Source organism: Boleophthalmus pectinirostris, unplaced genomic scaffold (assembly GCF_026225935.1).
Source record: "Boleophthalmus pectinirostris isolate CB_2022bp ecotype Guang Dong unplaced genomic scaffold, ASM2622593v1 HiC_scaffold_2, whole genome shotgun sequence".
Classification (NCBI taxonomy): Eukaryota; Metazoa; Chordata; class Actinopteri; order Gobiiformes; family Gobiidae; genus Boleophthalmus; species Boleophthalmus pectinirostris.
The window spans coordinates 14,299,305-14,315,813 of NW_026571152.1; the positions used below are offsets into that span (position 1 = coordinate 14,299,305).

The 16,509-nt window shown below is 39.3% G+C and overlaps 1 protein-coding gene across 2 annotated transcripts in view; it reads right to left on the minus strand.

Moving 5' to 3' along the window:
- Positions 1–15,476, minus strand: part of mctp2a (multiple C2 domains, transmembrane 2a) — an 85,753-nt gene extending 70,277 nt beyond the window's left edge. The window contains exons 1-5 of one of the 2 annotated variants that reach the window (XM_055155756.1): positions 15,371–15,476; positions 13,038–13,945; positions 7,831–7,890; positions 6,218–6,317; positions 1,055–1,197 (exon numbers count right to left, since the gene is read on the minus strand). In XM_055155756.1, coding sequence (XP_055011731.1) covers positions 1,055–1,197; positions 6,218–6,317; positions 7,831–7,890; positions 13,038–13,928 — 1,194 coding nt within the window. In that variant the 5' untranslated portion in view covers positions 13,929–13,945; positions 15,371–15,476. Of the gene's footprint in view, positions 1–1,054; positions 1,198–6,217; positions 6,318–7,830; positions 7,891–13,028; positions 13,946–15,370 lie in introns of both variants that reach the window. The other variant, XM_020934696.2, reaches the window with a different exon arrangement.
- Between the last annotated feature and the right edge of the window lie 1,033 nt (positions 15,477–16,509).

Below are 16,509 nucleotides of genomic sequence, written 5' to 3' on the forward strand. Positions count from 1 at the left end.
TGCCACAGAAATTGCAGTATAAGAGCATAAGAGCTTTTTAGAATTTGGGATATGGTAAAAAAAAAAAAAAAAAAAAAAGGATACGGTAAAAATGGTAAAAAAAAAAAATAAATAAATAAATAAAAATACTTACTCATGTAGATTAATTTTTTTGCTTAATTGTCATAATGTGCATATTTGCTAACTAGTTGAGGGGGTACCTACCCAGAACTTTACCAGGTGCTCCTTGTCATTCAAGGTACCCACCTGGACCTCCACCAGGCACTCTCAGTCTAACAGTATTTACCCAAATCTCCATTAAGTGCTCCCTGTTCTTCAGAATACCTGCCCACTTCTCAACTAGGAACTCCCTGTCTCAGAGTACTAACCCAGACCACCACAAGGCACTTCCTTTCTCAGAGTACCTAGCTGGACCTCCACCAGACACTCCCTATCTCAGATTACCTATCCAGACCTCCACTAGGTGCTCCCTGTCTCAGAGTAGACCTCCCTGTCCTTCAGAGTACCTACCTGTGCCACCACAAGGCACTTCCTGTCTCAGAGTACCTAGCTGTACCTCCACCAAACATTCCATATCTCAGACTACCTACCTGGACGTCCCTGTCCTTCAGAGTACTTTTGAGACCACCACAAGGCACTTCCTGTCTCAGAGTACCTAGCTGGACTTTCACCAGACACTAGGTGCTCCCTGTCTCAGAGTAGACCTCCCTGTCCTTCAGAGTACTTACCTGGACCTCCACTAGGTGCTCCCTGTCTCAGACTACCTACCCAGTTCTCAACTAGGCACTCCCTGCCTCAGAGTAGACTTCACTGTCCTTCAGAAAACCTACTTACAGACCACCACAAGGCACTTCCTTTCTCAGAGTACCTAGCTGGACCTCCACCAGACACTCCCTATTTCAGACTACCTACCCAGTCCTCAACTAGGCACTCCCTGTCTCAGAGTAGACATCCCTGTCCTTCAGAGTACCTACCAGTATCACCACAAGGCACTTCCTGTCTCAGAGTACATAGCTGGACCTCCACCAGACACTTCTTTTCTCAGACTACCTACCCGGACTTCTACTAGGTGCTCCCTCTCTCTTAGAGGATGGGAGAAGGATTCGTTCCAGCGTGGGTTCAGGTTCTTGTAGACCACTTTACTTTTGTAGAACTGCTTTCCCTCCAGTTTAAACTTCACATAAGGATCGCTTGTACCTACAACACAAGACAACGTCAAATATTATCAACATACATTAGTTATATAATGACTGGACTTAGGGAAAACTAATCAGGAATTGAATAGTTCTGAGGAGTGTAGTTGTAGGCCTGGATTTTCAAACCTACTCAAAGATAAGTATGACTCGTTTAAACTTTTAGATGTATTTTGAATTCATTTGCTAAGCTCTCTGCTTATAAGACAACTGCTCTGCTTCCAAATCCACAAATCCTCTTTTTGCAGTGTATAGGCAAAACGTTGTGTGACTAAGTGCTAACTGTGTGACATTACAGCCTTAAACGTGTCGCAAATTAACTCTCAAATCATTACAAAAACATGTCGACGGCGCGCGGAATCCTGCGCCAAATCCACTGTACACGATCACACATGCCCCCCCACCCCCCACCTCACCACCTCCTCCACCCCGGCACTGTGGCGAGAGACTGACGGAGAACACAGGGAGGAGGAGGAGGAGCACCCACACACCGCGTCGTAACACCGCCATGTAGCCGCTTCTTTGTCAGCGAAATGGAAACACTCGCCGGGAGCCCAAATCCTGAAGCAACCGGTGTTAATCTCCTCCCCGCGCCTGTTAAAAAGTCTGCTGGTGGGACGGTATGTTTCTGGGATGTCTTTGTTTCAGGGATCGAATGCAGATTGGCCCGGAGAAGATAAAGAAGAGGGGGGATAAAGGGGAGCCTTGGGGAACGCCCGCGGGGATGCCTGAATCACATGACAAAAGCCCCGTGGGGATGGTGCTGTCAGGCCTGTCAGCTCCCCTCTCCAAATGAACATCTCGCACCGGCCGCCTGACCCACGGCGAGCCCCACCCTGCCAGCCCCTGCCAGCCCCTGCCAGCGCCTGACAGCCAAAGCTCCAGGCAACTTGACAGGAGGAGAAAAAGCTCCGGCGTGACTGGGGACGGTGACGGTGGGAATTAATGGGGGGAAAATAGGGGGAGAACAAAAGGGATGTGGGAGGTAGGGGTGGGGCCGGTGGCGGGGGCGGTTGTGTGAGGCGGGAGGGGAGTCTTTCAGAATGTGTGATGCCACCGGTGGGTCCCTGGCATCGGGTTGATTGTTGGGCAAACAGAGGAGGGAGCAGAGGGGAGAGAGGCTGCGTCATCTCAGTGCCATGTGAGCCAGGGGAGGGTCTGTGTGTCAGGGGTGGTCTACAGGCCTCCACAAGAGAAAGTACTACACAATATATACTGTAGGTCTTCTATGGAGATGCAACATGATGCTCTTGAAAATGAATTTAATTGATCTCAAGAGGCTAACCTGTATAAATAAGGGATTCAAGATGTTTTATTTATTTTCCAGCATTGCATAAAAAAATATTTATTATTATTTTTATTTTTTTTATTTTTTGATTGATACATATTTAGTATTTTCTATTTTCTTGATGGTTTTGTATTTAGCATTGCAACACAAATTTCCCCACTGTGCAACAAATAAAGGTTTTCTTATCTTATCATATCACTTTTAAAGAAGTTACAATTGCACTAGAAATTTATATCATATGACATGAAATTAAATAAAATAATAAATAATTTTGCCTGTATTGATGATGATGATGATTATTATTATTATTTATTTTTATGGCCTGACCCACATGTTGAAATATTGCATATTTTTTCCCTTTTTAAATGTTAATTTTTTTGTGTGTATTTTAGCAAAACTATAGTGAAGGGGTACGTGTGGGAGATTCAAATATATTATTCTTTTTCTTTTTCTTAGATATGCTAAATATTTTTGCACTTGTCATTTTAAACTGTCCATTGAAAATTTGCATTTACTGCTATAAAAATATCTGAAAATCATCAAGATGAAGTTTTTTCTTCTTTCTTTTTTTTTTTTTTTTCAGCCCATGCCCCCATCCCAATAGAAATGTAGTGGACAGGGGTATTGCATATCCAGGTGTAACATGTGAAGGATGGTGTGTTTCTTTGTCCTTGAGTTAATTGCACCAGACCAGTTTAATCAGCACAGCATTAATTATCATCACAGTTACCCACAATGCCCTTATACATTAATTAATCTATTTATTTCATCACACTTAATTATCAAATGCTTTTATGATATGCTCATTATTTAAGTAAGCATAGCTATATGTCAGAGCATTGATGGACATGGTGGCATATGACCTTTATATTCTCTTCAGAAATGGCTGCCTTTTGAAATCAGAAGACTATTACAGATAATGTAAGATCATTTTGCTAACCTTAATGTTTGTATGGAAAATAAAGAGTCTATAAAGCTGATTAAATGAGGGAAGCAGTTTAAATGAGGCTCAGAACAAGTCAAAGTGTGAGTGTCAAAGTAAGTTAGCTTTGTTGTGAAGGCCATTTGTTAAGTGCATTTACAATTGAATAGAGAGAATAGAACTTGCTGTAATTCTCCTCCATACACGAGTATACACTACAAGTACAGGTACCACAGTTTGAGAAACACTGCTAAATGGTGAGTAATAAAGTAATGTAAAGTAAAGGTGCACTGTACAACTTTTCTGGTGGAGGATCCACTATCTACCCGTCTCCATGGAGATGTTATTGCTTTGCCCGGAACGTTCCGTGGTATGATATTAAACACTGACATAGAGCATTTATTGATTCACATGAGTTTCTCGTGCTCAAAAACTCAGAAATTCCTTCTGATTAGGGGCGACTCTCCACAGATCTGAATTGTAATGTAGTGTAGTGCTGTAACTTGCATGTCTTCCTGGTGATAAATAGGGTTAATCTATACGGTGGAACATTCAAAGCAATATTACTTTCCTCCACTAGAAATGTCACGCAGTGCACCTTTAAATATACATGTTGACCCTAATGAAATAACGTGGTCCATTTGAACATTTCACTATTTTATGTTACATCAAAATGTTGTATCCCTATTTTTAAGATCACCTTAAAATCTGAAAATTTACATTGGATCAACTTGGAATTTTCATAGTACAGTTTTTGCGTTAAAGCTATAATTGATTATGTAAGTGAAAATAGTGGAATGAAGAAAATAATTTGAAAAATGTTTATGATACGAAATATTGCACCAAATTACAAGCAAACAGTTATAGACCGATATCCTATACACTATATATAGAGTGATATCATGAACCTCCTGCACTGGAAAAAAAAATTAAGTGCATAGTAAATGACAGACAGATGACATTTTAGTTGGAAAATTCACCAATATCTGAATAACTATTTGGATTTATGCCTAAACATTACAAATAACATTGTAATAGAACTGCTGTGTCCTCTAATGTTGTCAGAAACTATCAGTGACAAATTAAAAAAAACAAACTGATAATAATATTCACTAGATTAAGGAAAGAATGAAGCATAACTAAAAGGCAAGCATATGCCTGTAATGTCTGAGATGTACACATGGGGGCAGGCTTTCCCACACTGCACTCCCCAGGGCTGGAGCTCCAGTGGGCTGTGGGACCAGTCGTCTCCTGGACTAGAGTACTTCAACATAATCTTACTAAAGAATCTAAGTCTGTCTTATTCGCATTGTTGCTGTCTCACACAACAAAACATTTGCATGTTATGATGGTTTATTAAATGTTCCACAATCTGGCATTAAACTGATAACTGTGGTGTGAAACATGCCAGGAAAAAGCAATAACATCTCCATGGCGACACAGGCGACCAAAGCGCCATCGGAAAAGTTACGTAGTCACCCTTCAAGTAGGAGTATTATTATAAAGTCCAAGAATGTGAAAAGTATTTAAGTAATTTTGTAAGGTTAATCCAGTAACTGTCTGACTGAGTATGCCCGACAAATTGCTCATCAGACACGTAATACCTTCTAAAAATAATCCACATCAGGCTAATTATTAAAGGTGAAAATGAATACACAATGGCTGGTGTTCCAGTGTGCAGTGAGAAGCACATGCCAGGAATCTGCTGGCAGCACAGACACCTGCAGGGACACTATGTTATGAGAAATATGTCTAAAAAATGAATGCTTTAAGTTCAAAATAAACTATTGAAAAAATGTAAATATTAACTAAAAATTAAAGATGCACTGTGAAACTGTTACTTACTTTTGGAAACGTAATTGCTCAAAAATACCTTAAAAACATGTATGTCTACTACACCTGGCGTTGCCATGGAGACTAAGGGTCTATACTGCACTATTTTCAATCTATGTTATAATGTTGTTTCTTCACCGCAAACAGACCTGGAGTTGTGTTTTGTTTCATTTACGCATGTTTAACACACAATTTCTGCATATTTAGGCTTCTCTCAGACAGTAAACACTCTTGTTCCTCCTTGTGATGTCATTAAGTGGTGTTAAGTAGTGTTAAACTCCATACACCTTCACTAGAATCATTTGTCATATACTATCATTTATCATGTATTAGAGACTTTCTATTCTACAATCTCAACTGTACAAAAGATACAATAAAAATAAGATTACTTAAGATTATTTTATTGTATTGAAGAGTAAAGCTGTTCAACTGAGGCTAAAATAGTTGTTAAACCAAAAACACAAAATGACATCACAAGGTGGAACAGAGCATTACAAGTTTTAGAGGTGTAGACAGACTAATAATCCAGGATTACTCAAACATGTGCCATTGAAACAAAACACACCTCTGGGTATGCTTTTGTCAAGGTAACAGCATTATAACATGGCTAAAAGCTCACAGGAGTCAATTTTGCCTAATTTTATTTAATAGAACCTTTAATGCCCTAGTGTGGAACATTCCAGACAAAGGAATAACACCCCCACAGCGTCTCACATCATGTAATTGAGTTGGCAAAATTGTAATGCTTCTGTGCTCTCAGTAACTTCTCCAGCTCTGTCAGACTGGTCCAACCACATTCTCCTTCCTCGTACCTTTCACAACAAGTCCACACATTCTCAACTCGTAGTCAACGGAGCAGGACTTGTGAATGGTGTGTGCGTGTGTGTGTGCGTGTATGCGTGTATGTGTGTGTGTATTGGAAGCATATTTGTGTAGTAAATCAGATAATATGAACGTTGGCGCAGTATCTGAGAGGCTTACCTGAGCGCTTGTCCCGGATCACCAGGTTGCGGCCTTGTTTGAGGTTGATGTTCAGGAGGTACCTCTGGAAGGGAGCAGGGGTGTAGGGCTCTGCAGATGTCTAGGAGAACAAAACGCATTTAGTGAGGGTGGGATTGGTGGGTTTCAGATTCTAGAGCCAGATTTTACTACAGAAAGACATAGAAGTTGCTTAAAGGTTGGTCCGATGCCACTTGAGCAACAGCAGATGTCATCCTAAGACGCCCTAACAGATGCAAAGACAGAGATTTAACTTTCTTTATTTGGTCATTTTTATTCTGTGGGTGGGTTTCAGATTCAGATTCAGAACAAGAGTTATTTCCGTTGATTGCATTTTGCTTTGTCATGAAATATCCAAAAAGTAAAGTCACAAATGCTAAACCTGGTCATTTCTATTAGTGACTAGACCCTAGGACTCACTGTATCATAAAAATGTATTATTATTATGATTGGCCTAAAGGATACATGTCAAACTCAGGCCCAGGGGCCAAATTTGGCCAGTAATATAATTATATTTGGCCCGCAAGATCATATCAAATATGTATTAGAGCTCTTATTATTATTTTATTTTATTATTATTATTTATTATTTAATATTATGCATGTTCTGGATTCAGTGTTTAAGCAAAACTATAATTAAATAGTTTAATTTATTTTTATTAAAAAAGGTTTAACATTACATATATCAGAAAAAGAGAAAACATGCAGATGTTGTTGAAATTTTTCAATAAATATTTAGTTTGGCCCACGACTTAGTCCCAGTTTTTAATTTTGGCCTCTGTGAATTTGAGTTTGACACCCCTGGCCTATAGAATGTAGTGTTGTAAAAAACCCAACAGTAAAAGATAAAGCAGAAAAAAGGGATAATCCTTTCACAAGTAAGTTCAGTAAGTTCACTGACACTAGTTTACTGCTTCAAATATGTCAGTTTAGCTAAACTAGCAGTCTGGAAATAAAAAGTTAAAGCCCAGTTAAAACTACAGAATAAACATTACACTGTCTTATTCTTCTTCTGTGTTTTATACCAGGTACAGTACCTCAAAGTGAAAAGTACTAAGGTATTCAAAATACAGTACTCAACGGACAATGGAATACACAATGTACATTCTAATAGAAGTTTTCGGTATCGTGTAAAAGTGCTTCTGAGATCTCACAACGTCCCATCTCTATTTCTTTAAATTACAGAGGAAATGATTCAGTGCAAATGATGACTACTACTGTGTTACAGTAATGTACCATCCAAGAGAACAAGGAGTGACTAAACAACAACTGAAACAGAAATGAGCACTGCCCTCATGCCATTTATGCAAGCTAACATTTTGAAACAGTAGTTGTTAAAGATAACGTGTAACATTTGAGTTGGGAAGTCTGCCACCTGCTTCATCCTGCCTAAGGTCTCGTCTCTCCACAGATGTGACACAACTGCTGGCTCATTGGAAAAACTTTAATGCTTTTTTGGGGGGGGATTCCAGGCAAAGCAGTGACACAACCAGCCTCCGTCAAGAAAGTTACACAGTGCACCTTTAGGTACTGTAACCCAATATAAGGTAAAAAACTGTGCTTAATTATAGTTGCATTACTTTGTGTTGTACTTACAGACATTTCTGGCAGTTCGGGCATGTTGTCTTCACTGAAATCAAACTGTTCATTGGACAGCTACAACAAAAATACAAAATAGTTTTTATCAAGGTCAGAAAAGGCAGTAACATATGAAATGTACTCACAATAAAATATTTGGTGAAATTTGAGGAGATGCACCATTTAGGTAATTTGTTATGGAGGTTACTTAGTATTTATTTAGGTGATGTTTAGTGTTTTAATTATTGTTTAAAGGAACTGTATCAAAGAGCCTGCACTTACAGTTAAAAGGTACTATAATCACAGAACCTGAGTTGTTAGTGCCTTAACCTGTAGATAGAGGACACACGTTTTTCTCATTCTCAGTATATGGACGGGTCATGCTTCGGAACCTCCAGAATTCCCTCACTGAGCTGCAGAGGCCGCACTAGCACTGATTAAAGAGGGGGAATATTGCAATTATGTATATATTTTTAGGCTTTCTATGTTTTTAAAGTTGTTTCCTCATGCCTGCCATGTTTGAGTAATTTTGCGATTTCTCCCTCCTTACGATTAGAAGTACGAGTTTGTGCAATGCTCAGCCCACAAGCCTAAGTTATCCATGCCCCCACGCAATAATTATCCATAAATATACAAAAGCAGGATACAAAACTGTACAAAGCAACTTGACAACCCTGATGCGATGTGCAGCAGCTTCATTAGTGGGATGCATGCTGACGGTGTTGTGATAGTGCTCTGAAGGGGGAGCGGCTTATCACAGAGAGTAAAGGGAAGGGAGACTCAGAGCATCAGAAAATGAAAGTGAAACTAATAAAACATGTTGCATGCATTTTTAAAGCAAATATAGTCATTTCAATACAATAAAAGGTAACATGGTGAGCTAAATGTAAAGTGTTAGCAGTTAATGGCCTGTAAAAGTAAAATACCTCCTCTTTAATGACTTTAAGGATTCAGATCAGAGAGAGTCCTTTTAAACCAACATTTCAGTATTGAAACTGGCAACCAAAATGACAGACTCCTGTGAGGCGCATTCTGCTTCCTAATAATGTCCAGAATGAACCAGAACACCAAATTATAACATAAACAAATTGACCATCATGTTTTTGTAATTAAGAAAATAATCAGCATTACAATTGTTATCAGTAAAAGCTAAATCTTACATACATCATCATCATCATCATCTTCATCATCATTATCTTTATTCTGGAATCATGGTCCATTTTTAAAACAGACGAGGACAGTGACAATACAAGTCATATATTCAGTCTTGTCAACGATTCTCGAGATCGAAGATTTAAAGAGAATGTTTGGTGAATTTCATCAAGGGGAAAGACTTTATTGTCAGCGGCACATTACATACGTCACGACCAAATAGCAGCGATTGGTTAAATGATAAAAAGTACCCGCCTGCCTTCGAGAGAACAAAATCTAAGGCTATGGTTTGTACGAAATGAAACAAAATAAAACGAAGTAAAACCGTCTGATGAATCAGGCTGGACACCCATACCAGTGTACATTAAAATTTCAAGTGCAGCTTGTAAAGTGTTCGCTCATGCAGTAACAAACATTTCAGTCGCATTCGTCCATCATGGCCTCCTCAAAAGCACCTGTAAGGCGTCACTGTAGGCTACATGCAGTCTTTGCAAACTGGCTTTTTTATAATTCATCTAGAGGTGAGCTGTGTACAGCGGTGTACAATATGATTTACGTACTTTACATCCTTTGTACAAGAACCAAACTTATACATAAGAGTATTTGTAGTATTTTAAGAGCATAGAGCAGTTTCTTTACAGTACAATACATTTCCTTTAAAGTGCAAAAATGTATTTCCTTATAGTTGCACATTTTTGCAGTGCCTCCTTCCTTCACAGTAGCACAGTCAAATATTCTGCTTGTTTTTGTCTCTCTGTTTTGTAACTTGCAGCACAGGTTTTGGCTGCTTTCACAGACTAAAAAACATCTAAGTAAGTAAATAAGAAAGCTTTATTTATATAGTGCTTTTCACAGATAAAAATCACAACATGCTCTACAGAATGCAGGTTCACCATAAACAAAACAAAACAAACTTTCTAAACAGGAGTGTCTTCAGCTGGAAAAATCCACAGATTCAGATCAGAGAGAAAGGGTCAAAGTGTTTCAGAATTTTGGGGCCAGGGGATTGGTCCCCGTGAGATTTAAAGGGACCATATTATGCAAGTTTCTGATCTATGTTATAATGTTGTTTCCTCATCACAAACATGTCTGGACTTGTGTTTTGTTTCACACATGTTTAACACACAAACCCTGCAGATTTCGGCTTTCAAACTGTCCCCAGAGAGTTGTCTGTATCACTCCAAGCAGGGTTAAAGAAGGACTAGTTCACCTCTGTGGGGTATTAACTGCTAACAAATGCTACCATATTTAGATCACCATGCTCCCTTTTATTATTTTGAAAAGTGAGTTATTTTCCAAAAAAGTTTTATTCTGTTCAACACTACACCTCATTTCCATTTTTGGGCACCTCCATTTACTCCCCATGCTAAGTCACTCCCCCTTCAGAGTGCTATTGCAACACAATAAGCGTGCACTCGCTAATAAAACTGCACATCGTATGGAGAATAGTCGTGTGGGAGCTTGGGTGACACAGGCTAGTGGGCTGAGCACTGGATGGAATCTCACAGCTAACCAAGTACAATTTTGTTCATTTTTCAGATTTTTTCATAATTTATGATTTCAGTAGGTTATGTTTTGCTAACTTATTTATTTGATACTTGATATTAAACTTATTTAGTTTCCTTGAAAAATCTGTCAGAAAGCCAGAAAGAAATAATTATCTAGCAAAACATTTTGGTTTATGTATTTAAAAAAAAATCACTTAACAGTTTTAATTTTGTAGAAACACATAAAAGCTATATATAGTATGAATTAATAACAGTGGGAAGAGCTGGAATTGTAATTTCCTTCAGGATAATAAAATATCTATCTACCTAATGTTTTAAGAACTAATTGGCGACACAATATAATTCTTAGAAATGTAAGAAATTTAAAATTGTATGCATTTATGCATAATAAGAATATTTTATCTCAATTTTAAACAGAACATTACCAACATTATAACTAGACTGAAAGCTGAAGGTGGATAAAATTGCCGGCATTAACATCTGTCTGTCTGTTATGGTAACTGTAGCCATGCTGTTATTTTAGCACACCTTATCACAGTCTTCAAACTGAAAGTGAAAGTGATCTATAATAACGCTCAGTAACAAAATCCCAGCAGTGATTCATGATTGGCAGCACCTCCATCCACTCAGGTCATAACACTCCCTTTAAAGAACTGTATGTAAGTATGTATATGGATTCAGTTACATAACATGACTTATAACTTACTGTATGTTCAACTCAAACGGAGCTTTTACTGACAACAAATGTAATGCTGATTGAATTACCAAAAAACACATACATTCTCTGATCTAAATGGTCACTACCTAAACTCCAGCACCTGCAACCATCATGAGTCAGTTCTAGTGCACCCTCTGCAGCGGCTACATACGTCTCATCTACATCTGTTATAATGTTGTTTCCTCATCACAACATACCTGGAGTTGTGTTCATGCTTGTGTAACATACAAATCCTGCATATTTAGTCTTCTAGTTCTTCTCTCAAACGGAAAACACTGTTCCACTTCCTTATGTCTTGTGGTAATATAGGAATTCTACACCTATATATACATGTCTACACCTTCACCAGAATCATTTGGATGATTTCAGTCCAGAATCAGAATTTCCCATCTCTATTAAACAAAATTTGAAAACTGCCATTTCATCATGACATTACAAGGTGGAACAGACCATTTTGAGTGTTGGACATTCTTTTCTCTTTTTTTTTTTTTTTCTTTTCTTATACTTTATCATCCCCGTAGGAAATTTGTCCTCTTCATTTAAAGGTTGTATGGAGGATTTTTTTTTGTTTCAAATTGTCAATGATAGCATTATAGAGGTGCAGTAGCCTTGTAATTATGATGACCAAAAAAAAAAGAGAATAAAAAATTCATCAACTCTGGACGTGGTGGGGCTAAACATTTGCCAATAGATAACGACATTGCCTCGTTATCTGTGAGCTGACAGGCTGTCAATCAATCTCCCTACGTTTCTAGTGTAACTGACTTGCCTGCGCGCCGCCGGTACGTGGTTTACGTACGACTGTCACGCAGTCCACAGACGCAAGCCGCACAGACGCTGTTTACTCCACCAACACAACAGTTCTTAGCGGCTTTTTTTGACCTATATCTTCCTCGCAGTTCGCACAAAGTTTGTTGCAATGGCGACAAGAATCCAGGAGCAGTTAGCCCCCAAAAGAAAGTCCGTTTTTGAGATTGCTGAAAGAAGAAGACAAGGGGAAAAGCAGCGAAGCCAAACTAAGGTGATTCTTGAAGATTCATTCCAGCGATGGCGTGACTGAAGCAGACGCAGGGTCTAAAGACTGACGCACTGGTCGCCAAATTACTCCTGGACAGGTCACTTCTGCTTATTATGAAAACGTACTTTATTTCCAAGAGCTAGTCAAACGTTTTTCAGGACACGAAAGCGATATCCTATGTCTGAAAACGTAATTTTCAAGGCAAAGAAAGAGTCCGCTTGCTGCTGCGTGTTGTAGCTAGTTCATTCGCACTGAATCTCCGCGCACCCTTCTCTGCACCCCTTTCCTGCTCCTGTCCCCGCTGCCCGATCCACTCTTCCCCCTGCTCCTCACTTCTCCGGGCACGGAATCTCCGCACACCCGCTCCCCCCGCTCCTCACTTCTCCGCCTTGCCTAACCAACACTGTAGTTAGTTGTTTTACAAGTCATGTGCAGCGCACCGGCTGTAAACAAACCTGTTTCTGGCGTAAAGAGGAGGCGGGAGGAGGCGTTTCTACGTAGGGAGCTGTAGGGGAGGGGGGGTGGTTTCACGCATGCGCAACATTTGAAAAAGGACAAACAATCGCTGGATTTCTCGTTCCTTGGAAAATCCTCTATACAACCTTTAACCCATCCTTGATGGTGATAATGATCCAGACACAGGGAGACTAATAATAAAGGATTACTCAAACATGTGTGAATGAAAGAAAACACAACTGCAGGCATGTTTTGGAAGCGGTAACAACATTCTAACATGGATTAAAGCTCATAAGACAATTTTGCGCAATATAAGACCTTTGAGTGAGGTTATATATAAACATAAGATCATATTTTTCCTGACCTCCGTTACCTCCTCCACGTTGTCCTGGTGCGGGGATCTTAACAGCGTCTCCTCTTCATCCAGGCCTAACTCACACATCTCTATAGGAGTAAACATCTCCTGCTCCTCTGAGTCGGTGGTGTTCCAAGGCATCTTCTCGTCACTGGGCGTCTCACAGGCAGAGTCCAACGAAGTCCCATCCGTCTCCACCGGCGGCGTCAAGATGTCCAAACCCAAACCGCTCGGACACTGCCTTTTAAGCAACAATGGAGTACCTTTTTCAGATATTGCTTTCTTCTCAAACTTCTCTCTTGTCTGTTCCCCCATGGAATGAGCACGGGCTATATATGCTGCAAGCGGCCCAAGTTCATCCATATCCACATCGCTTCGAACTTTATCACTGGAATGCTGTGCGTTCTTAAAAATAGTTCTAGGAGCAGGTACAGGTTCTAACGATTTCTGTGGATTTGCTCTGTTTTTGACAACTTGAGTGTAAAGAGGTTCATCTGAGACACTACTTTTCCGGTCTCTGGGTAGATTGTGAAGCTCGCTCATGTCCTCGAAGGTAGCCATCGCCGGCGCGCTAATGCGATTGGAAGCTAGCGGTTTAGCTTCGGCAAAATCTCGCATGCGGGGTTCATGAACTGCGTCCATGTAGAGCGGACCGTCGTGGGCGGTGTTGCTGGAGAGTGAATCGGAGTCACTGGGCGCGGGGGACGGGGAGATCTCAAATGTGGTTGCATCATGAGGATCGTCTCCCAGGAACTTGACCATGCGGAGGTCAGGTACAGAGATGCTGCGGCGGTATGTTAGCTTCTTAGGAGGTTTTGGATTGTTCTTCTTGCCGATCTTCTTCAGGTTGGGGAATTTGGCTCTGATGCGCCAGTTCTCCAGCATGTTCTTCTTCTTCTTTTCGTCCATATTGGAAAGGGTTGAACCTATGATGAGAAAAGGGGTGTTAGTGACGGAAGCAACGCAAAGTAACACACAGATATACTTTATGTAAACAAATGCAAACGCCTGTTGATTTGCCTAAATATCAGAACAGTGGTGCTGAAAAGAACATACTGCAGTGTACAACAGTACAGCTACATTTCAAAACATGAAAATGTCATTTTCTGCATGGCTATATACAGCTATGCAAAAAATTATAAACAATGATTAGCGTGTGAGATTAGCATATGAGTAAAACCAAGTGAACTGAAATGTGGCTAGGAAGAGGCTGAAACAGTTGTACTTTTTACCACCTGCTGCCATGTTGGTTCTAGGTGCTAATGTAAACAAATATAAACTTATATTAAGTGTTCAAATATCAGTATTAAACCAGTTTTTAGAAAAGAAAAAAGAGCTTTGGTGTTAGATTATTAACCCTCTCTTCCTGTTAAAGTCAGAGTTATATATATAAAAAAAACAGTTTTATAGAACCAATATGGTGTTGACTGCCCTGGTATCCATGTGTAATCTGCACTGACTGCCCTGCGTGACATTAGTTAGCAAAAAACAGTGTCTGCACTAACCTGACCAGTTTAGAAACTGGCACAGTTTAGAAACTCTTTTCATGGGTCAGATATTCCTAAATGTGCAGGCTGCACAGAGACAGGAGCTTTGTGATCCACCTGTCATCATTAATGAAGAGATCACCCGTCACCCACAGCCATTCAACTGTTATTTTGGCTCTGGCTCCTGGAAACCACAGTTGTTTCTATTTCCAGTTATATTTTTGTTTGTTACACATAACTTTTGTCATATTTCTACCAAATACAAGAAATACTTCCTATGAAGAGAGACACACTTTTTATTTGTTTGTTTTTTGGTCTGTTTGGCCTCTAAGCGTACAAACTTTCATGTAGAAACAACATTGTCCACTCTCAACACTGAAAGATGTGTTAATATGTAATATATACCAACTTGTAGTTATAGTTTATGTGGGATATTGTAACATCAAAGGCTATTTTCTCAAAATGTTTTGTTATTTTCAGCTTGTTTGACACAAATAGTTGAGTCAAATATTTGTGGTTTTTCCTTTTATTTTATGGTTACATTTTGTTTAGAACCATTTAGACTCACACAATTCAGAAATAGTATGTAATGTGAGAATCTTTAATACATCTAATCTAATATCATATTAATTTGTAAAAAAAACAAAAACAAAAAAACAACAACATTTATTTGAGAGACATGATGCCTTCAAAATAACTCCAACTCTAACCCGGTCTTTACTTATCCCGGTGTAACAAAACTAAAAATAAAACAAACCTTCCCCTTCAAATTATTTCAACACACAAGTTAACTTTGTTATCACATCTAAATCCCAATAAATCACATGTCATTAATCAAATATTATAATTAAAATCGTACTTTACCTGACCAGTTAAAGTTAGTTTCACACGGAGCTCATCTCAGTAGCTTCTCTTAGTGACGACACATACCAGAGAGGCTGCCTGCCCTGCTCCTCCGCCCCACGCAACAGCACCCAACCTGGGATTGGTGCAGGAGGCAGACTATGCCAAACTCACCCAACCAGTCCCACCAGTCCAGTTTCAACCATCCCAATACTGCAATATACAAACGACAAGTACCAAAAGTCTCTCAAGGCTCACTTCAAAATAAAATGAGAATGATTTATTTATTTATTTTTACTGTGAGATTAATTTTTTTGGATAAACACATAAACAGGAATTGATACATTTTTGTTGTCATCTTTTCTCACCGTAGTCTCTGTGACTTTAGTCTTTGTTACATGAGCTATTGTGTTGTGTGGGTGTATCATATAGTAATTAGCATATTAGTAATTCTTAGATTGTGTAGTATACAGGGCAGGAGATCTTCTTAAAAAAAAACATAAAATAAAATTCACAGGTAGAATAAATTGTTTCCAAGCAAGTACAAAAAGAAATACAAATTCAGTGGCCTTCAATGTGTCAACCCAAAATATGTATGTGATGGAACGGTCTCCAAACATCACAGAACTTAGTGTTTTTCCTGTATCCATGGCAGCCTTGTATGCCTAAATCTCTATGACCATCTCTCTATGCTTACCAGCTACCTCTGAAATGCAACAGATTTATTTATTTTTTTTACACAACAATGCAACAAACTTTCTACAACAAATCTGGCAGAAGATGTTTCAGAGGGATTGTCCCATCTCATCATGCCCCTGAAAGCTGCTGTGATGCTGCAGGAAGCAAAGGATACAGTGGAGGAACACTTTTGTTCTGAGGGCTGCTATTCTCCTCAAACTGCCCTTCAATTGCCTGTTCATTTTGTCTGTGGGCACATTTTCAGGAATATGATTGGAGGAAGGCATGTGTTACTAGCCTAATTCATCAGCTGGTTTCACTTCGTAGAAATTGTCTGACCTCGCAGTGTTAGAATTTGTTCGCTCAACAGTAGGCGGGTACTTTTTTTTATTTAACCAATTGCTGCTATTTGGACATGACATATGTAATTCTATATTAAGCTTTTCCCAAATCCAGTTTGAAGAAGGGCAATAACGTCTTTC